General features: G+C 45.3%; 1 protein-coding gene across 8 annotated transcripts in view; it reads left to right on the forward strand.

Annotated features, from left to right (window-relative positions):
- SCUBE2 (signal peptide, CUB domain and EGF like domain containing 2) overlaps nt 1-20610 on the forward strand; it is a 65997-nt gene extending 45387 nt beyond the window's left edge. For 7 of the 8 annotated variants that reach the window (XM_070803698.1, XM_019975312.2, XM_019975315.2 and 4 more), the window contains 7 exons: nt 7560-7730; nt 10053-10220; nt 10951-11112; nt 13720-13917; nt 15321-15473; nt 19325-19404; nt 20298-20610. In XM_070803698.1, the coding sequence (XP_070659799.1) occupies nt 7560-7730; nt 10053-10220; nt 10951-11112; nt 13720-13917; nt 15321-15473; nt 19325-19404; nt 20298-20450 (1085 nt within the window). In that variant the 3' untranslated portion in view covers nt 20451-20610. The remainder of the gene's footprint in view (nt 1-7559; nt 7731-10052; nt 10221-10950; nt 11113-13719; nt 13918-15320; nt 15474-19324; nt 19405-20297) is intronic. The other variant, XM_019975316.2, reaches the window with a different exon arrangement.
- Nucleotides 20611-21640: the final 1030 nt, after the last annotated feature.

A 21640-nucleotide genomic window follows, 5' to 3' on the forward strand; every position in this document is an offset into this window, starting at 1 on the left:
TCTCTACTGGATCGTTTCCAACAGCACACAAACCTACTCCTTTCTTAAAACCCGCACAAATCCTCCTTTGACTTCTTTTGCTTCTCTCCAGATCCTGCCTCCTTTCTTTGACCCCCTGTCAAGCAAAACTCCCTGAAAGACTTGTCTAAATTCCCTGTCTTTGCTTCCTCATCGACCATTTTCTCCTCCACCCTAACCAACCTGGTTTTCATTCCCAACGTCTCCAGGGGAACTGCTTTTCCCAAGGTTTCTAACAACTTCCATGTTACCAAATCCAGGTTGCCAGCTGTCACCCAGACTCTGCTGACCCCTCCCTCCTCCCGGAAACTCTTCTCATGGGTTCACACACCACACACCTCTGGTTCTCTTCCTGCTTCACCGGCTGCTCCCTTTTCATTTCCCATGCTGGGGTTCCCCTAATTTTTTTATCTCTAGACATCAGGGATCCCAGGGCTCAGTCCTCCATGCCCATCCCTTATTTTTTTTTTAACTCTCTTCGATGACCTCATTCAGCGCTGTGATAGTTTTAAATACCACCATATGCTGGTGACTCCCAAACTGCCCTCTACAACTCTAACCGCTGAACTTACCTGTCCTAGAGGTGCCGAATGTTTTATCACACATGCGCACACGCACGCACACACACACACACAGTGAAATATTTTTGAATTTATGAATTTTTACTTATTTTAAAATTATATACTTATACTATTACCTAATATATTGTATGCATCATTTTAAAAAAAGAGATACAGATTAAATAAACAAAATTTTAAATAGCTGGCTAGCCTCTGAAGGCACCATGCTGACAACTCAGCAAGGTTTATTGTTAACGGTAGTGGCTGTAAATCATTTTTTTCAAATAGTCTTTTGTTCATTGCTAGTGTTTTGGCTCACTTCTTGTCAGAGCTGATTAAATCATTGCTGTTCCTATCTTGGGATATGGTTTGACAAGAGCTGGTACCAGGAGAACAAGCTGTGTCCGTTCTGCGCTTCCCTGGGGCTCACCTGCGCCTGCATCCCTGGTCCTGCATCATGGGTCCAGGATTTCTACAAGAATTGTTGGAAGCTGCTTTCTACTTCGTGATGGTTTGTTTGTTTGAGACCAGATAATATAATCAGGAAACCTGTTCAACAAGGCCTAATTGAAGTTCTTCTCGAGACATGGGAAAGAAGTGAGTCAGTCGGTACCTCCCCACTCGCAGGTCTCTTTCTTGGGGATTTTGTGTCTCCACATGTGTGTCTGACTTGTGGAGATGTGGGCTGACTGAGGGGCCAATCTCTCTTCTTTTTTAAACAGAAGAACTTAAAAAAATATATTTTTTTTTCAGTTTTATTGAGATATAATAGACATGCAGCAAAGTATAAGTTTAAAGTGTACAGCATAATGATTTGACTTCCATGCATCATGAGATGATTACCACAGTAAGTTTAGTGAACATCCATCAGATCAAATAGTTACAGCACTGAAGAAATATGAAAAAAAAAGTTTCTCCTTGTGATGAGATCTCTTAGGGTTTACTCTCTTAATAACTATCGTGTATTACATACAGCAGTGTCAGTTATATTTATCATGTTGTACATTATATTCCTAGTACTTATCTTATAACTGGAAGTTTGTACTTATTGACCACCCTTATCCAATTTCCTCTTCTCCTACCCTGATCTCTTTTTCTGTGAGTTTGTTTGTTTTTGAATTATAGCTGACCTATAGCACTATATTAGCTCCTGGTACATGACATAGTGATTTGATATTTCTATATATTTCAAAATGATTACTATGGTAAGTCTGGTTTAGATACTAAACCAATGAACCTTTCTTTATGTCTTATTTTTTAGGTAAAATTTAATATGCATAGATGTGAAAATACTTTGTAAACTGCTGAGGTGTAGTAGTCTAGCTTGGAAACCACCAGCATAACGAATGCCTTCTCAATACCAACACTTGCATGGCCTCAAAGTTTCTTAAACTCAACATGTCTAAACAAAACCTTTTCTTCTCCTCCCTCACTCCACACCAAAACCCCCTTCACCCTCACCTCTTTAACTAGCTTCCCTGTTGCTTAGTTGCTCTAGTTGAAAGCCTCAGTTTTCTTGACCTCTCTTGTTCTGTCATGCTCCTTATTGAATCCATTAGCAAATCCTGTCAGATCCGCCTTTTTACCTGAGTCTAACTAGTTTTCTTTTCCTCTGTTTTTACTGCTCTGTTCCAAACCACCACCATCTCCTGCCCAGTCTATTGCAATGGGCTCTGAATTGTTCACGTTACCCTTGCCTGCCTTCCATCTGTTATCCGCACGGCAGCCAGAAGATCTTTTAGAAACGTAAGTCAGATCATGTCCCTGCCCCATTCAAAACCTTCAGCACACTTTGAGTAAGGGCTAATTTCCTTACCGAGACCTTCAAGAATCTATGTAATCTGCCCCATGCTTGCTTTTAGAGTTCATCTCATATCACCTAGCACGTTTCACTATGTTCCTGCTGCACTGGCTCTTTTGCTATCAGGCAAGACCATTGCAAAACTGCTTCCCTCATTTCACTCTGATCTCTGCTCACAGAGGCCTTTCTGAGCTATTCTTCTAAAATAGCATTCATGCAGACCACTAGTCTTTGCCTTACTCTCTTCCCTGTTTGAATTTTCTTCGTTGCACTTACCTCTCGTTAGCATTCTACTATATATTTATTTGTTTGCTCATTTATTGCCCATATTCTCCACTCGAGCAAGAGCCCCTTTAGGGCAGGGCCATGTCTGTCTTCTCTGCTGTATCTCCAGCTCCTAGACAGTACTGGTGCTAAGTACTTAATTGAATAAATGAGTAGATGAATCTTCACAAGAACAACAGATGACATCCCGAGGATAGTCACCAACACTAAGAAAAAAGGGGGCTGGGGTAAATCTTTGGGGAAATATTTACATTGAGGGCAAAAGAGACATTTTAAACGCAGTGAAATCAGTCCCATTAACCAGGCATGAAGAAAACGTAGCATACCCTGGGAAGTCAACAAGGAAGGCATCAAGCTGGGCTCCTCTCTCCGCCTCAACTATAAGAAAGTTTTCAAATAGGAGACCTGAGAACACACCAAAACCTGGACAGACATGACAAGTCAACCTCTTGACCCAAGAGGGTGCTATTTCCTGTCACTCTGAAACACTTGTTTAAAAGGTGTTCACGTCGGGATCCCTAGGCCACAGCACTGCCTCAGGTGCCATTGCCTCTGAGCCAGGACAAAGCAGCAGCTCCAAGAGACCCTGGGAATTCGTGTGGGCCGCCGGAGGCTCTCCAGAAGGTAGGGCGTGATCCTTAAGAAAACAGTCAAATGCTGGGGAGTGACCTCTATTATTAGGTTCACCATCTTAACCGCAGAGAGACCATAGTGTTTGTCCATAGCCTGAAATACTCAAAGGCCATGGTGTTGAAAAGAGGGCCAGCCTTCAGGTCTCTTTGTCACCATTAATCCTGGTCCCCACTGGTCTCTCCCTTTTGCATCAGAAAAGCTTTCTTTTTTTCTTTTTTTTGAAGAGGAGGAGAAAACAGCTGTGCGGGATTTGAGAACGGGATTTTAATGGTCACTGAAGACACACAAAAGCTTCGCTGTGATCGTGAAGTGTTCTGGGGGCGATTGGCTCCTTTGTCTGGGGCAGCAAAACAAGCCGGCTGCTCAAGGAGAAAAGAGATGCAACTGGAACTGGGATGGAGGTCTCTTGAGGCCAGATCTTCAGCACATTTGCAAAGAGCTGTTTTCGGGCATCTCTTCATGACATTTCAGGATTTCTTTTTAGTGTTTGACTCATTTTTACCTTGAGAAAGAAACAAATTAATCTGGAAGGTTGTTGGCATGGATTATTTTTGTGGGTCTGTAGGTATTTCTCTCTGGAAGGAAAATAGAAACTGTGAGTGACGAGTTTGTTAATGTGGAGCAGGCCTTTCACACTGAGAAAAAAGAATCAGTGCTTTCTTTTCGGGAGGGGGTGGGGGGGGTGGCCGGTGGTGGCCTGAGGGGCATTTCTCAGTTCTTTGCTCACTTGAAAAATTGTAGCAGATGTGGGTTATTGTGAGGCTTCCCAAAATGTAACCTTGGGGAAAAAAAAGGTTTTGGAGCAGGGGCAGTCAGTAGTTTTAAGGAGGAGTGGACATCCAGAACAGCAGGAGTCCATTCAGTTACTCTTTACAGTAGGAACCAGGTCATTTTTATCCACTCACAGAGGGGGTCTTTTTCTGACAGAGGAACTGTGATGGAACAGACCAAGCTGATCTGACTCCAAGTTATGATTGGTGGGGCTGTTGGAATCACTGTTGTCCATATGGGCACTGTCCCTTTAGGTGAATGGGTGTTACAGAAACAGCCTTTCCCACAATGGACATGGCTTGGGCTAGAGGAGCCCCAGACAGCCTTGGTTTTATTTACTTCTTCCAGTCTTCATGACAGTTGGCTTGATAGAGTCATGAAGGGGTTAGCTCACATTTACTGTCTGTTGTAGGCACTGGAATAGTCAGGTGGGACCCAGGATAAAAATCCATGATTCCTAGTACGTAATTCAGCCCTGCTTTTCATGGGAGATGAGCTGAAACAGAGTAATTATGGAAACCATTATCCAGTAGGGCTACATTTAGAGACTAAGTCTGGAATTACAGGCTCTGTCTGCCACAGTTCAGTGCATCATATCCACTATAATGTCCTTTGCCAAGAAAGGAAGAGTTTAGTTCACTTATAATTTTTCTAAAAATATCATAAAATTAAATTAAAAAATGTGAATATTATAAAAGAAAATCCAAATAAACAATATAAAAAAGTATTAAGATTTAGATTTTAGTGTAGACTTTCTTGATTGATATTTTCATTGTAAAAGTAATATTTAAAGTGGCATTTTTCAGCTTACTATGATTTTTTTAGTCTCATTTTTGTTTTCTTTAGATTATGAAGTAAATAATGAAAAGATTTTTATTACTGGTAATAGAGAAAAAGTACATATGCAAATTGCACTTGTAGGGTAGGATGAAAACCAATATTACCCCTGACACACATTCAAGGGCTATAATAACTAATTTTATTGTGTGGTATTTTGTTTTGTAGTTCTGGGCAGCTTAGATATAAAAGAAAATGTGTTTATTCTGGTCAAACTCCCCATATGCCCCATAGAGAATCCTTGCAAAGTCTGGAATTGTGATTCAGTTGGCCCTTTTGTTCAATGATCTTTTTCCTCTTTAAACTCAAAGCTCTTGATCTCATTGTAGGTGTATTTCACAGATTAGTTGTGGAACCTTGGCAAAATTATTTAATGTCTCTAAGTCTCTGTGAAATGAAGCTAATCATAGCACCTTGCTCCTTTGGGTTGTTTCCAGGACTAAGTGAGATAATGTATGTAAAGCTTATTGCACAGTTGCCATGCCCATCTCCAGAGGATCTTCCTGACCCAGGGATCAAACCCATATCTCCTACATCTTGTGCGTTGGCAGCTGGATTCTTTACTACTAGCGCCACATGAGAAGCCCCAATAGATCACAAGTAGTCAATAAATGTTAGCCATCAGAAAGCCTGTTTGATGGTTCTGATGATGTTGTTTAAGTATTATACTAGGGAACCCACTTCAGTGTATTTACTTTATGTTCATATCCTAAATGGAGAAGGCAATGGCAACCAGCTCCAGTACTCTTGCCTGGAAAATCCCATGGGCAGAGGAGCCTGGTAGGCTGCAGTCCATGGGGTTGCTAAGAGTTGGACACCACTGAGCAACTTCCCTTTCACTTTTCACTTTCATGCATTGGAGAAGGAAATGGCAACCCACTCCAGTGTTCTTGCCTGGAGAATCCCAGGGACGGGGGAGCCTGGTGGGCTGCCGTCTATGGGGTCGCACAGAGTCAGACATGACTGAAGCGACTTAGCAGCAGCAGCATCATATCCTAAAATAAGATATAAGATGTTTGTTGTTTAACAACACCAAAAAAATATGATCAGAAGCATTAACTTCCTTGTAGTTTATTCTTTCAGGAGATGCTTACTAGGATTTGCTGTTTGTAGTGTATTATTACAAATATGAAGCATCCTATTTTGCACTGCTCATCTGTAAGACACTTGAAATCACCCTCCCCTTAGCCAACAGTCAGTTCAGTTCAGTCGCTCAGTCATGTCTGACTCTTTGCGACCCCATGGACTTCAGCACTCCAGGCTTCCCCGTCCATCACTAACTCCTGGAGTTGCTCAAACTCCTGTCCATCGAGTCGGTGATGCCATCCAACCATCTCATCCTGTCATTTCCTTCTCCTCCTGCCCTCAATCTTTCCCAGCATCAGGTCTTTTCCAATGAGTCAGCTGTTCGCATCAGGTGGCCAAACTATTGGAGTTTCAGCTTCAGCATCAGTCCTTCCAATGAATATTCAGGACTGATTTCCTTTAGGATTGCCTGGTTGGATCTCCTTGCAGTCCAAGGGACTCTCAAGAGTCTTCTCCAACATCACAGTGCAAAAGCATCGATTCTTCAGCACTCAGCTTTCTTTATGGTCCAACTCTCACATCCATACATGACTACTGGAAAAACTGTAGCTTTGACTAGATGGATCTTTGTTGGTAAAGTAATGTCTCTGCTTTTTAATATGCTGTCTAGGTTGGTCATAGCTTTTCTTCCAAGAAGCAGGCATCTTTTAATTTCATGGCTGCAGTCACCATCTGAGGTGATTTTGGAGCCCAAGAAAATAAAGTACCCACAGCCAACAGAGAGTGAGCATTTCAAAACACAGCTTCTGGTCATATTCCTTGCCTTTCAATGGCTCTTTCAGGATAAAATCCAATCCTTCAGGATAAAATCCAAAGGCCTGACACTCAAGGACTTTTTCAACCTATTTTTCTTCCCCAAACTTTCTTCCTTCCCTTTCCTCCCATATGTCAGACATGAATCTTTACAACCTACCCCTTTGCCTATCTGGGGAGCTCCTACTCATCCTTCAAGCCCTCTTGAAGATGTGGCCTCTTCTAGGAAGGCTTCTAGAATGCCAGTAGCCTGAATTAATAGCACCTGCTGCTGCTGCTAAGTTGCTTCAGTCATGTCCGACTCTGTGCAACCCCAGAGATGACAGCCCACCAGGCTCCCCCGTCCCTGGGATTCTCCAGGCAAGAACACTGGAATGGGTTGCCATTTCCTTCTCCAATGCATGAAAGTGAAAAGTGAAAGTGAAGTCGCTCAGTCGCCTACCTGTCTATTATTCCAATACCAATCCTATGTTCAGTGAATGATTTTCACCTTTATACTCCTGACAATCCCATGAAGTAGGGGATGTCATCAAGTGCTTGTGTTCAAAACTATTGAGGACCACTGTGATCCCTGCCCTCAAGGAACTCAAGGTTTAGGGAAAAAGGACCTGTAAACACCCCAGCAGAGGGTGACAGGGATAATGGCAGATGAGTGTGCACAAGGAACCCAGAGATGGCACATGTTCTGTATTCAGGGGGATTGTATAGGGAAGTGTGTGGTCAATGCCAGCAGTTGACCTTCATCCCCAGCACTCATACCATCCTTCCTTTGGCTCTGTCCTCTCACTGACCAGATCATTTCCCCCTTTGGCTAGTCAGTTGCAGGGCTGGGACATATTATGATGGAGCACAGGAACGCTGTATTTTATGTCCAAATGGAACCTTCCAAAATGAGGAAGGGCAAATTACATGCGAACCATGTCCAAGACCAGGAAGTCCTGGGACCCTGAAGACCCCAGAAGCTTGGAATGTGTCTGAATGTGGAGGTAAGAATTCTGTCTGTCCCTTCTTACTCCCCCAGTCTCTGAAATCATTGTTGAGACAGAAGGCATAAATAACATCTTAATGCAGAAAATGTGTACTACACCATGGAATTCCTACTGGTAGAAACTTTATTGGGCTCATCTTATTTGCTGAATAAATAAATGAAGACCTGATATAATACACTGGCAGAGAAAATGTGTATTTGTTGCAACTGCATGTTTCATCACTGTAAATAAATAACCTCTGAGACCTGAGTGATCAACCAGTGTGGAGCGATTCTCTGAAAATGTCAAAAAATGGAGAAAGTAGCTCTGATTATTTCAAGATTTCATCTCAAAGTCATAGCTTATTGCTTTTTTTCTTTAAATTGGAGGATAATTACTTTACAGTGTTGTGTTGGTTTCTGCCATATAACAACGTGAATCAGCCATAAGTATGCATATATCCCCTCCCCCTTGAACTTCCCTCCTACCTCCCACCCCATCCTGCCCCTCTAAGTCATCACAGAGCACCAAGTTGAGCTCCCTGAGTTATATAGCAACTTCCCACTAGCTGTTTTACATATGGTAATGTTTATGTTTCAATGCTACACTTTCTCCTTGCCCCACTGATTTTTTTAAAAGTGTCCATCTGGCTATTTTGTTAAAACTCCATGAAGAGTTTTTAATCATCTATAAAATATTAACTCTGGAGCCACGCTTACTTGGGTTCTATGGGCTTTTTTCCCTATTTTACTGTAAATGTCTTTATTAAACAGTAGAAGGGCCAGCTGTCCTGACACTCTGTGGGCTCAAATGGATGGTGTGATTTGATCTGGAAATTTTTAGGTGATGTCCAGGGCTGAGTGCACCAGGGCCCTGGCAGCCCTGCCTCTCTTTCTAGTGACCTCTGGGGCCAACTTTAGTTCCCACCTTAATGACTCCAAACTCAACTACAGGACCTTTTCTGATTTAAAAATCAGATCCTCAGACTGACTGACTGTGACTTCTAGCATAAACTTTGGCCGTGTTATGACATCCTAAAACCAATGGTAAGATTGATAAGGAGGTACTTTGGGGGCATCTGTTCACACTTGTATGTGATCTCAATAATATACATATTTATAGTAAATAAGAACACTAGTAATAATAATTTATTGAATACTTACCTGTGTCAGGCATCATGTAGGCATTCATGGATAGTTCAGTGAATTACTCATGTGGTTGCTGTATCACTACAAAAACTTTATGAGGTTAAAGTGACTCATTCAAGGTCACACAGCCAAAGAGCAGAGGATTTAGAATCAGAACCCAGGTCTGACAGACTCCAGACTCCTCCCTCAGGTGTATTTGTTAAATACTGTTATATCTATAACTTATGGTTAGAAATAAAACTGTGAAAATTAATAGAGGAGAGAGGATTAGGAATATGAGACAACAGATTTCTTTTTATAGCATCTTGCTAGTGACGAGCTAATTCCTAAGTAAATATGTGCTTTTAGAAATACTTTTGTTTATGGCTGTAATTCTTGTCATAAACTAAAATAAATAAATAAGGTGTTTAAGGCTTCCCCGGTGGCACAGTGGTGAAGAATCCACCTGCCAGTGCAGGAGACACAGAAGACCTGGGTTCAGTCCCTTGTTTGGGAAGTCCCCTGGAGAAGGAAATGGCAACCCACTCCAGTATCCTTACCTAGAGAATCTCCATGGACAGAGGAGCCTGGCAGGCTACAGTCCATGGGGCTGCAAAGAGTCGGACATGACTGAGCGACTGAGCATGCACACACACACACACACACACACACACACACACATGCACACAGGTGTTTAAATAAATGCCTCTGGGTCCCTCTGTTACTGTGGATGGGATTGGCTGTATTTAGTAGACTAAATGAGGGAGGCCAGGACTCCTCAATGTAAGGAGATGTAACTTAGTAAATAAAATTGGTAAAAACCGGTGGACCCTTCCATAACCAAGAGTCTTTTTATCCCAGGATGTAATCAGCTGGGTGACTGCAGGCAGAGAACCCTCTCTCTGGGGGCTCCAGCAGTGCAGTGGCTCCCTGGGCCCATGTAGTCCTCAGCCTGCAGCATATTCAGGCCTGCTCCATATTTCAGAAGAGTCAACACTTGTCTCCATCTTTGCCCTGTGGGTAAACATCAGGCACCCACAAGCCACTTCATCGGGGTCAGCCGAAGGGCAGGACAAGGCTTCTGCTTGCTGAGGTGGGAGCCGAGGTCAGCACAGGCGGACAGGCCTGACCACATCTCTCTGATCTCACTTGCAGAGAGGTGGGGCAGGCTCTCCCCGGGGGCCTTGCTCACCTAGGGTCATTCCTCCCCCAGGTCTGTGCCAACCAGGTGAATACTCTGCAGATGGCTTCACACCCTGCCAGCCCTGTGCCCGGGGCACATTCCAGCCTGAAGCCGGCCGCACTTCCTGCTTTCCCTGTGGAGGGGGCCTCCCCACCAAACACCCTGGAGCCACTTCCTTTCAGGACTGTGAAACCAGAGGTGAGGACTTGGCAGCTTGCCTTTTCCCCAAGCGGAATTTTCCTTTTGAGGACCAAGGAGTCTAGTACAGCTCCGATCAAGCCCAGCCCAAGGCGCCCTGTGTGGAACTCAGCGGCAGGGAGCTTAGGTCTCCAAGGCAATTCATTCCTGCAGGATGGGCAGGGAGCTCAGGAACTGCCCAGACATGGGCCTCCTTGCCCTCCCACCTTGGCCCCTTTGGATGGGGCTGACTGCAGGGAGACCGGGGAGAAGCACCCAGGTTTAGTCCCCAGCCTCCCTCTGCTCCTTCCTTCCAGGTTCCTCTAGCACCTCTCCCTTACCTAGAGCTCCCTGCTCCAGAACAGACCCTGCCCCTTCTCTGGAACCTTACCCCTTCCTGCCAGAGTTCAGCCTGGACCCTGGGGTCGGCTCTGTGCCCCTCCATGCTCACAAGCTGCTGTGCGTGAAGACAGCTGTGAGCATTCGTGTCTGATGGCACAGACCCTAAACTCAGAAGATACACCCATACCTCATTCCCTTTGTAATTTTCTCAGTGTCATGAGTCACAGGTCCCACCCAAGCGGGCTATTTAGGGAATTAAGTGTTGATTAGCCCCAGATTAGTAGGGAAGCAGTACTTCACTTGGGAATAAACATTTCTTTCATGAACTGTGAAATTTCTTGTGTTGCATTTGATAAAAATAGTCTTTTGTTGTTGTTGTTGTTCTCTCCACCCTCCCCCACTCCTGCAGTTCAGTGTTCACCTGGACATTTCTACAACACCACTACTCACCGATGCATTCGTTGCCCAGCAGGAACATACCAGCCAGAATTTGGAAAAAATCATTGTGTTTCCTGCCCAGGAAATACCACGACTGACTTTGATGGCTCCACAAACATAACCCAGTGTAAAAGTAGGTTTCCCTCTAAGGCTTTTCACAGTGGTGCTTAAGAGGGCAATGCCTGGGCCTCCCTGGGAGTGGGGATGGCAGGGGTCCATGGTTCACTTGGGACCATGGAGCTGCTCTTACCCTGCTCAGGGCTCTGCCGATCAGCGCTGGACCCTCAGGTGCTCACCTGTATCCATCCAGTCTACTTCTCCAGACAGGCAAGCTGTACTGGCTGTAATTTCCCGCGAAGGGCAAAATGTCAGGTCAGCCCTGTTCAGCAAGCACTGTTTGAGGATCTGTACTGTGTCAGGCACTGCAGACAGAATGAGTCCTTGGTTCTGCAGCAGCACCAGCTGTGGGATTGCGGAGGAAGGAGCCACGCCCTCTGGTGCTGTGCTATGCTTAGTCCCTCAGATGTGTCCGACTCTTTGCAACCCCATAGACTGTATGTAGCCCACCAGGCTCCTCTGTCCATGGGGATTCTGTAGGTAAGAACGCTGGAGTGGACTACCATATTCTCCTGCAGGGGATCTTCCCAACCCAGGGATTGAATTCAGGTCTCCCGAATTGCATTTGGATTCTTTACTGACTGAGCCACCAGGGGAGCCCTCTGTCTGGAGAGATGAGGAAAGGCTTCAGGAGGGTAGGAGAAGGTTTTGACAGGGAAGGTTGGCAGAGAGAAGAAGAATGAGCCTCAGGCCCAGGAGAGCAGCTGGGAGGAAGCACAGACTCAGGAGAGTAAAAGGCTTTATGGGAGGAAACCCCTGGACCTGATCATGGAATGTGCTGCAGGGAGGCTGAGCAGACCAGGAAGGGAGGCCTTATTGACCAGAAAAGGAAGAAAAAGCATAACCTAAAAGTTGAGAGTTGTGTTTTATTTGGTACACAAAACTGAGAACTTAAGCCTGGAATGCAGCCTCTCTGATAAGCTGTAAGGAACTGCTCCAAAGAGGCAAGGGAGGAGCCAGGATACACAGCAGTAAAGAGAGACCAGGTAGTCGGAGCATCAGAAGACTACTGTTAATCAAAGAAAACCAGACGTCTGAAGTTAAGGAATTTAACACTTTTCTGTGTATGGGAAGATGCAAGCGTCTGGGCTCACTGATATCATTCCTTCGATATGCACCTCAGCTATCTGGGGCCAGTGCCCTCTGCTTTCTCATCCTGAGTCTCCTCAGGGTGCATCCTTTGGGGTGCCTGCAGTGTCTCGTGGCTTGATGGCCGCAACATCCTTTGTTTCCTGCTATGGCAGGCAGCATTTTTTCAGTGTGGTCTTGACTGCCAGGCTAGAGAGTTTGGTTTGTATTCTATAGGAATGGAGAGGTAAGTCATTCAACTTGTTGTACGGTTTGTTTGATTGTTGTTTATAACCACCATGTGAAATTCTCTAGTAAAGGCCAAAAGACAAACTAAGCTGATTCAGTGTCATTAAGACTGACATGAAGGGGAGCAGAAGGCTTCTCCAAACTGGAAGAGTAGGGGATCGGAGGGGTGAATCATTGGAATTTATGACTGGAAGAGTATCTAGTTTTCTCCCTATCCCAACGAAGTCCTTTTAATAACATCCTCATAAGTAGCTGTCTAGTCTCTTTTTGAACATTGGCCTTAACAGGAAGCTTAGTGCTGCTCATAATATCCTAGTCTGTTGGTAGATTAGACTTGGTCAGTTCACAGTGTGAGGAGACAAGGTTTTTCCTCCCTACCGAGATGAATCTGTCTCCTTGTCCCCCAACCCTGGCCCTCAGTTGTTTTTTAGTTCCTCGGGTGGCCAGTCAGGCTCAGAGGCATCCAGGGCTCTCCCCTCCCCTTTTTCTCTTCCAGGAACAAAAGCCTATTTATTTATTTTTTTCTGCCAGGAATAATAAATCCAAGTTACAACTAGAGAGGCCAAAGGTAGTCCCTCCAACATCTTCTGGAACACATTCACCTGATAGTTGTAAACGATAAGCTCCGTAAGGGCGAGAATATTTGTTGGATGAGTGGAGAGATAGTTAGTGAAGATGTGGCTGAGGTGGAGTGTGTGTGTGTGTCTGTGTGCGTACCCACAAGTGTGTACCCACATGTCTTTGGTGCCAGAGGCGAATGTGTATCACGCCCCATACTGACTGATAGCTGAATGGAATTCTCTTCCCCACTTGAAAATAAAACATGGTCTTGACCAGAGAGAAAAGTGAGAGTATGGCTGTCAAGTCTTCACCAGAGATGTCTAGGAAAGGGTAGAATACCCTCTGCTAACAGTCAGCTCTGTTCTCCCTATTTTGACAGACCTGCCCGTTCTGTACCACCCGTTCTCCCAGTGCTTGGACTTCGTAAACAAAACAGTAGAAAATAAAGTTATTCTTTTGTTTCACAAACACCTGCCCCTGACCTTCAAGTTGATGAGAAAATGATGCCCTGGGAACTCAGAGGGGTGGGCTCTGTGTGGAAAGCTAATGTACTTGGGCTCTTAGCGGGGGTTGGGGGGTTGGGGGGGGCGCTGGTACAGACTTATCCCCACAATGGTGTCACTTTCTGGCCCTGTTCCTCCGTGGCAACAGAGATGCAGTGGTTCTCCCTAGCCAAGCGGGTGCTGGCCGTGACATGATGGTGGCTGTGTTGTACTTTCATGACTCATGGCATTTCCTCTTCCAGACAGAAGATGCGGAGGGGAGCTGGGTGATTTCACCGGGTACATCGAATCCCCAAACTACCCAGGCAATTACCCAGCCAACACAGAATGTACCTGGACCATCAATCCACCCCCTAAGCGCCGCATCTTGATTGTGGTCCCTGAGATCTTCCTGCCCATAGAGGACGACTGTGGGGACTACCTCGTGATGCGGAAAACTGGTGCGTCTCACTCCTCTGCTCCCCTCCCTTTCTGAGGCCAGCAGGGAAGCCTGATGGCACACCACCTGGCTTTATTATTTTAAAAATTTTTTATTGATATAGAGTTGATTTACAAGATCATGTGAGTCTCAGGTGTACAAAACAGTGATTCAGATTCTTTTCTCTTATAGGTTATTACATAATATTAAGTATAGTTCCCTGTGCTGTACCATATGTTCTTGTTGGTTATACCAGACTTTAAATGGGAGATGCAGGCCTGGAATGCCACCCTGTATTAGAACAGAGATGAGACATGAGTTTATAGGGTTTTCCAAGAAAACAAAATTTAGACAAAACCACAGGTTGAGACCTCCTGTTGAACCCTAGACGAAGCAGTGCTGCAGGTCGGTCTCCCCTCTGTGCTCACTGGGAAGCCTCTTCGGCAAGGACACAGTGTCAGTGAACCTCAGGGAGGGCTGATTTCAGGACTCCAGACACAGGCCTCACCCTGGGAAACAGCTCATGGCTTGGGCACTGACCAAGACCAAGGGCCTGGTCCAGCCAGGAGGGACCCACCTCCCATCCTGACACATGACCTGGTGTGCATAAAGGATACTGCCATCAACACAGCTTAGAGGCAGCATAGTGAGGAGGCTCTGCAGCCAGACTTCCTGGGTCAGAATCCCAACTCCACCTCTTATTAGTTCTATGATCTTGGAATACATTCTGGAACTTTCTGCCTCGGTGTGCTCATCTGTTAAAATGAGGATAATAATAGTTGCTACCTCATAAGGTTGTCGTGAGGAATAGATCAGTTTATATTTGCAAAGCACTGAGAATAATAATGGCGCACCAGGCCACCACAGAGTGTTTGCCATTCTTGTTAGTGGTTGCAATGCCTGAAGTCAGGTGTGAGTCTGAGTCCCGATTTTTCCACATATTGGCTGTGTGACCCTGTGTGATGCATATACTTAATCTCTCTATAAGTGAGGGAACCACTGCACCAACTTCCTCTTGTTTGGGGGAGGGCAGGGTTAAGTGAGATAACGTCCATAAAGTGCAGCGCGCACTGCCTGGTCCTAGGAAGCATGCAGCCAATGGTGGTGATTATCACTGGGTTACAGCAGGTTGGCGCTAGAATGTGAGGGCCCTAACTCAGCTCCTGCATGACTGCTGCAGCCTGAGCTGCTGCTCTTTGCCAGCCAGGGGCCTTGCAGTGAGCTGTCCCTAGGGCCCACCATCACCAGCTGCATCTACTAGATGTCCAGGACTAGATTTCCAGTTTCCTTCTGAGGACTCCACTGGTCCTGAAGAACCCTTGCACATGACTTGTTCTGTGGTCTGAGTGTCTGAAAAGATGAGTGTCCGTTGTCTGCAGGCTCAGTGGTGACTTGAACCCCACCCCCTCCAACTTCCCTTGGCAGCTTCATCCAATTCTGTGACAACATATGAAACCTGCCAGACCTACGAACGCCCCATCGCCTTCACCTCCAGATCCAAGAGGCTGTGGATTCAGTTTAAGTCCAATGAGGGGAACAGCGCCAGAGGGTTCCAGGTCCCATACGTGACATACGATGGTGAGCACTGTGAAGCTCAGGCTGCAACATGTGTCAGGAGCAGCTCTGGTTTGAACAGAACCCACTCTGGGCCAGCTGGCGGAGTGCTGACAAGCACACATGCTCAGCAATGCAGGCAGGTTATGGAGAAAGGACACTGCTGACTCACAAGTGCCAGTTTCTAAGCAGGTATTTGGAGACACTAACTACAGGCATGAAAGGATGTTTTCAAAAGTAAATAAAAGTGAACATAGCTTGGTGGGATGGAGTGTGGGCATTGGAGTTAGGCAGGTTGGGTATCATCTCTTTTGTGACTTTGTGATGTTACCAACTCTAGGCTTCCTTTTCTTAATATGTAAATGAAGATAGATAATCATTAGACTTAATGTGAGAGTTCAGTGGGATAATCCATAAAGAACTTGGTTTGGTGCCTGGCACATAGTAAATGCTCAGCAAATATTAACTTATTATGATTGTGGCTTTTCTTATATGGAATCCTAAGGATGGGGAAAAAGACCTGAGTTCTGGTCTTGTCTCTGCCACTAACTTGCTGTTTAACTTTGGGCAAGTTAGATGACCTCTGGTTTTACTTTCTTCTTGTTAAATGAAGGGGTGGCCGATGTGAGACCTGGGGCCCTATCTAATTCTGAGACTTGTGGGACAAACATTTACTAGGAACACAAAATGAACTAGATCCTGTCCTGGAGGGACTCATAACCTAGTAGGGGAAGAGTCATCTATTCATCATGAACTTATTCATTCATCCATGAAGCAAATATTTAATAGCATCTCCTATGCCAGGTATTGAGTGAAGAGCTGGAGTCATAAAATGCATATGGTATCATAGATGCTACAACAGGGCATGTACAAGATTCTGTATGAGGACAGAGAAGGGGCTGCAGTTCACTTTACATGGGTTTTTGGAGAGAATAAAGCAAAGTCTCAGGAGGTTTGAGTCAAAAGAATTTATAAGTTTTCTTATAAGCGGCAGGAAGAACATTCAGGAAAAGGAAATGACATGGGTGAAATGATGGAGCACTTGGCATGTTGGGGCCTGATGATTTGGCCCATTGGCAGGGTGCGCGGGACTCAGCAGTGAGAGATGAGAGTGGTAGGAGGCAGGCTTAGGCTATGACGAGACTCAAGTGCCAAGCTCGGAAGGGTAGACCTAATTGTATAGGGAGCCATTGAAGGTTTTCAGGCAGACAAGTATGAAAAGTTGCTGTTTTGGAAAGACAGTATTCTACGGAGTTCCTAAGAACACCTCACATAGTTTATTTCTAACATGTGATAAGATCTAGAATCATCATCTTGGTGCCTAAAACACGTCAGACACCAAGACAAGGGATCTCAGCATCAGATTCCTAGATGGACACACATGGCTCCCATGTGGCTCTGCCGGGAGACAGATCCTCCTCTCCCCGCAGGCAGCCAGCTGGGATGAGGAAGGCACCCAAAAGCCACGGAGAAGCCAAAACAAATGTCACCAGAGCTCACACACTTTAGTTCAGGCTGTTCTCAACTCTGTGACACATGAAAACATCTTGCTTTTTTAATTAAAAAAAATTCAAATAAAGAGTTGTTGCTTGAACCAGAGAAAATTACATATAACTCTGGTTAGGCTCATGAGAATGGATCTGGCACGTCACAGCAGAAAATAGTTGAAAAATGCTGCTTTGGCCATGCAGAACCTCTTAGGTCCTCACCAGAGCCTATTTAATATTTTTTCTCAACATATATTTCAGACAAATCTGATACGTGGTTCTAAACCCAGAAGAACAGCAATTGCATTGAGAAGGGGCAGCCGAGGCTGCTACAGACTCGCCCACTGGCCGGGAGAAGCAGGAGGGCCACAGCTGTGCTATCGTGTGCCAAACTCAGAACCAGTGCCAAGTGCGCTTGACCTGGCGCATTCCTCCCAGCCGCCCAGGCAGGAGATGCGACTGCACCTCTTTCCTGATTTATAGATGAGGCCGCTCTGGCTTAGAGATTTTAGTAAGCGCCTGAGGACACAGGAGGACAAAGTTGCAGGGCCTTTGCAGCTCCTGAGTTCTTACCTACGACACTGGAGTGCTTTTCCCATGACAACTGGAACAAGTGAAAAGACAGTCATTCTTAAAAGCAGAGGAAAGATTAAAAAAAACAAAACAAAACAAAAAAACGGTTCTTTTGAGGACTTCCCTAATGGTCCAGTGGTTAAGGCTCCACATGCCCAATCCAGAGCTCCCAGGTTCAATCCCTGATCAGAGAACTAGATCCCACATGCTGCAACTCAGACCCAGTGGAGCCAAATAAATAAATAAGAATTCAAAAAAAGATGGTGATCTGGAAGGATTTGTGGTGCCAGACAGCTCTCCAGCATAGTGACAGGCATTCCTAATGGTAAACTCCTCATCAGAAGGGGCAGATTCTCTGAGGGGCTAATTCTCTGAGGGGCTAATTCTCTAACTCCGCAGCAGAGGAATTCAAGATTTTAAAAAATGTACCCTTATTCATATTGTATAGTTTTTGTATTCACTAAAATTAAAGGATAAGAAGAAAGAGACCAAATGAACAGAGGACCAGAGACATTGTACAAACATGTATTCAGTTAGTAATTATGAGTCTTATCCTATGAATTTCCATTTCCCATCACTTGAGGAGGGGAAACTTTTTGAGAACTCCTCCCACACAGTTCCAGTGATGCTCTTATGATTTGTTTGGTTTCGTTGCACATGATATGCATACAAAGAGGCACTTCTTTTCTGCCTGGAATTTTAAAGAGATTGTGTCTTGCATATGCTTGATTTGAATTATGACTGTAGGAAGTAGGCTAGACTTCGAAACGCTACTGCATCAAGGAGGATGATGGCTGAGAATTGAGCTTTGGGATTTAGCGACGTGAAGGTCACTGGGGACCCCGACAAGCAGTTCTGGGGGAGTCGTGGGGGCCACTATTGACTGGAATGGGTTTGAGATAGAAAGAAAATAGAATTGGAGACAGTGAGTGCTGACAATTCTTTCAAGGAGTTTTGCTACAAGGGGGAGCAAAGACATGGGATGCAAGCTGGAGGGAGAAATAAGGTCAAGAGAAGGTTTTTAAAAAAACAAAAAACTAGAGACACAACAGCATGTCTGTTGTGCTGATGTGAAAGACTAGCAGAGAGAGAAAAATCGTAATGTAGGAAAGGAAGGGCAGAATGACGGGAATAACGCCCTTGATTTGCTGAGAGAAGAGGGAGCTGGTGAGCAAAGTGGAGGGAGGAGCCTTGGCTGGATGCTCTGAGGGTTCATCTGAGGGAAAAGGATCAGGAGAGGGTGTACAGGTGCCGGTGGGCCAGACAAGAAATTCAGGCAAGGCTTTACTGGGGCCCTGCTGCAGTGGCCAGGGGAGGGAGAACAAACAGGTTCCCTCGATTGCTTGCTCGTTGCTCCCTGCTCCCCAAGAAGGTGCAAGCTTGTTCCTTATGTGGGGTGAGAGTAGGGGTGTGTCCAGGGGTTGGGCTGGAGGGGTGGCTTAGGTATTTTGCCCACCCCTTTAGTGGTGTTGTATGCAGGGGGCATGGGCAGTACCCTGCTTTTGCTCCAGGTTCTTCAAAAGTGGCAGTTGGGTTTTTTGGTCTGCTTGTATCTTTGGGGTCAAGAGTTTGCCCCAACTGAATATGCATGCCATTATTTTTAGTCCCATACAGTTTCTTTATATTTTGTTCCAGGAGTGGTGTCTAGATACAAGCATTGCAGCCTGGCTGCACAGGGTCCCAGGTCCCAACCGGTCTCAGCTGCAGAAGGGGCATTTCTCAGAACATTATTTGAACAATTAAAGAAAAGAGTGAGCTTGGAAATAACTAAACCATAGCAAAAAAAAAAAAAAAAGTGTCCTTTTTTCCAAACAGAGGACTACCAGGAGCTCATTGAAGACATAGTTCGAGACGGCAGGCTCTATGCATCTGAGAACCATCAGGAAATACTTAAGGTGAGTATACCTAGGTGGGCATGGTAGTTACCCATGCCAAGCACCACAGAGGAAAGTTTCCTATCCCACCACGTTGCTGCCTTTCGGACATTGAGCCTGCTCTGGGCTGAGGGCAGTTTTATATCTTCACCAGACTTAGTTTCTTTAAAAAACAACAACAACAGGGAGTTGTTTTTAGTGTTGTCAAGTGTTTGTTGTGTTGTTTAGTCGCTAAGTCATGTTGGAATCTTTTGCGACCCCATGGACTATAGCCCCACCAGGCTCCTCTGTCCATCGCATTTTCCAGGCAAGAATACTGGAGTGGGTTGCCATTTCCTTTTCCAGGGGAGCTTCCCAACCCAGGTCTCCTGCATTGGCAGGTGGATTCTTTACCACTGAGCCACCAGGGAAGCTGTTTTTAGTGTTGTCAAGTAAAATTGTATTTTTTAATCTAGAAATGTAAGGAAGAGCAGTGGGAAACTTGTTTATCATAAATCCAAGCCAGCAGCAAATCATGTTTTCATGTTTATTCTCCAAATAGTTGAAGAGTCTTGGCTCCTTGTTCATCCTTCAAGCCTGAAGTTCACCAACTTTCAGATACTTACAAGTATAAATAAACACTTGCCACATCACTAACCCTAAAAATATTCCCCAAATTCCAAAGTTATCATGTGGTTTAGAAAAACAATTTTTTACATATTAAGTTTTCTGTTATGAAACTAATATGTGCTTTTTAAAGATCCTTGGGGGGAAAAAAACTGGAAAAAAGGGTAAAAATCAGAGGAAACAATTTTCACAAAGTGTTTTTCAGCCGATCAACTTACTGTCTCACAGTGGGACATTATAGTTCCCTTAGCAAAATGTCATCATGTTTAAATATTTTGGCCCAGTAACAAAAATTCTGTTCTTTTTAGGATAAGAAACTGATCAAGGCCCTGTTTGATGTCCTGGCCCACCCCCAGAACTATTTCAAGTACACAGCCCAGGAGTCCCGCGAAATGTTTCCACGATCCTTCATCCGATTGCTCCGTTCCAAAGTGTCCAGGTTTTTGAGGCCTTACAAATAAGACTGCCCACGTGCCACTTAACACAGTGTTCGGCCTGTGGGCTGGCAGGACATGGCCATCTGCTTCTGCAGCCAGCATAGATGGATAACGCTGCCTCTAGTAGCAGTGACTGGTTAGAGTTCAATTTTTATAGATAATACAGGTATTTTGGTAAATTGAACTTGGTTTTTCTTTCCCAGTGTTATAGGTGTGGACAGAGAATGGGTTTGAGTCTTACCCGCTTCTCAATGGTGTGGGCAGCCGACTTGGGTACATCAAGGGCTGGCTGAGCTGGGTTTCAGTCAGCTTAGGTGAGACTCACCTGTCCTTCTCGGTCCTCACTTCTCCTCGAGGGGGCTGCCTTGTCTGAAACTTCAGCTTCTTCCAGCATAGCCCTTCCTAAGGGAGCCCTTTATACTCGGGTGTTGGCTCTGACCAGGCAGAGCAGGAAAGCGGGGAGGAAGGGAAGGGGAGTCCTCCAGACACCGTCCACCTCCCCCCGATCCGAGACCTGGGAGGACCCGGTTTTCTCCACAGCCTTCTCCGGTCTGTGTGACTTAAATTTGATCCCAGCAGCTTGGATTCCAAGCAGTGATCACCAAAAAATACTTAAAGCAGAAAGAATTAGAAATAAGAAGGTAGAAACTCAGCACTTCCACAGACATCATAATGTGGACCTGTTGATGACCTTCCATGTTGCCAGTTTCCATCTCGTAGCAAATGCTCTGTGCTTGTCTTACACCTGCAGCTGTGCCTTCAGGGCACTGCTCTTCTGGGCACCGAGGTAGGGCCTGGACAGTTCAGATCCGATGTGATCTGATGGATGTGACTCCATCCATCATGAAAAGGAGATTCCCACACCCTGAGTCAGTACCACCAAGGGTCCTCCTTCCAGCTGGGCTTCCCACCATGGGGCGGTGGAGGTCCAGGTGGAGGTGGTATGGCCCGGCCTGTCATGCTTGCCTTCCTTCCCCCGCTCCAAGCTCAGAGACTGACTGAGGGCCTGAGCTGCACGGCTCAGGGTGGCCTCACTCCCTTAATGGTCACACCACCGCCAGAAGCAGCTACACTAACCCCAGCCTCTGAGTACCACAGAATCATCTCACTTTCAGTCAACACAGTGGGACCTCAGAATCATTTTCTCCTACAGGAATATGATTTTTCAATACTATTGAATTTTTAAAAACTGAAATCCACAGGCAAAAATCTTA

Source organism: Bos indicus, chromosome 15, assembly GCF_029378745.1.
Source record: "Bos indicus isolate NIAB-ARS_2022 breed Sahiwal x Tharparkar chromosome 15, NIAB-ARS_B.indTharparkar_mat_pri_1.0, whole genome shotgun sequence".
In the NCBI taxonomy this organism is placed as follows: Eukaryota; Metazoa; Chordata; class Mammalia; order Artiodactyla; family Bovidae; genus Bos; species Bos indicus.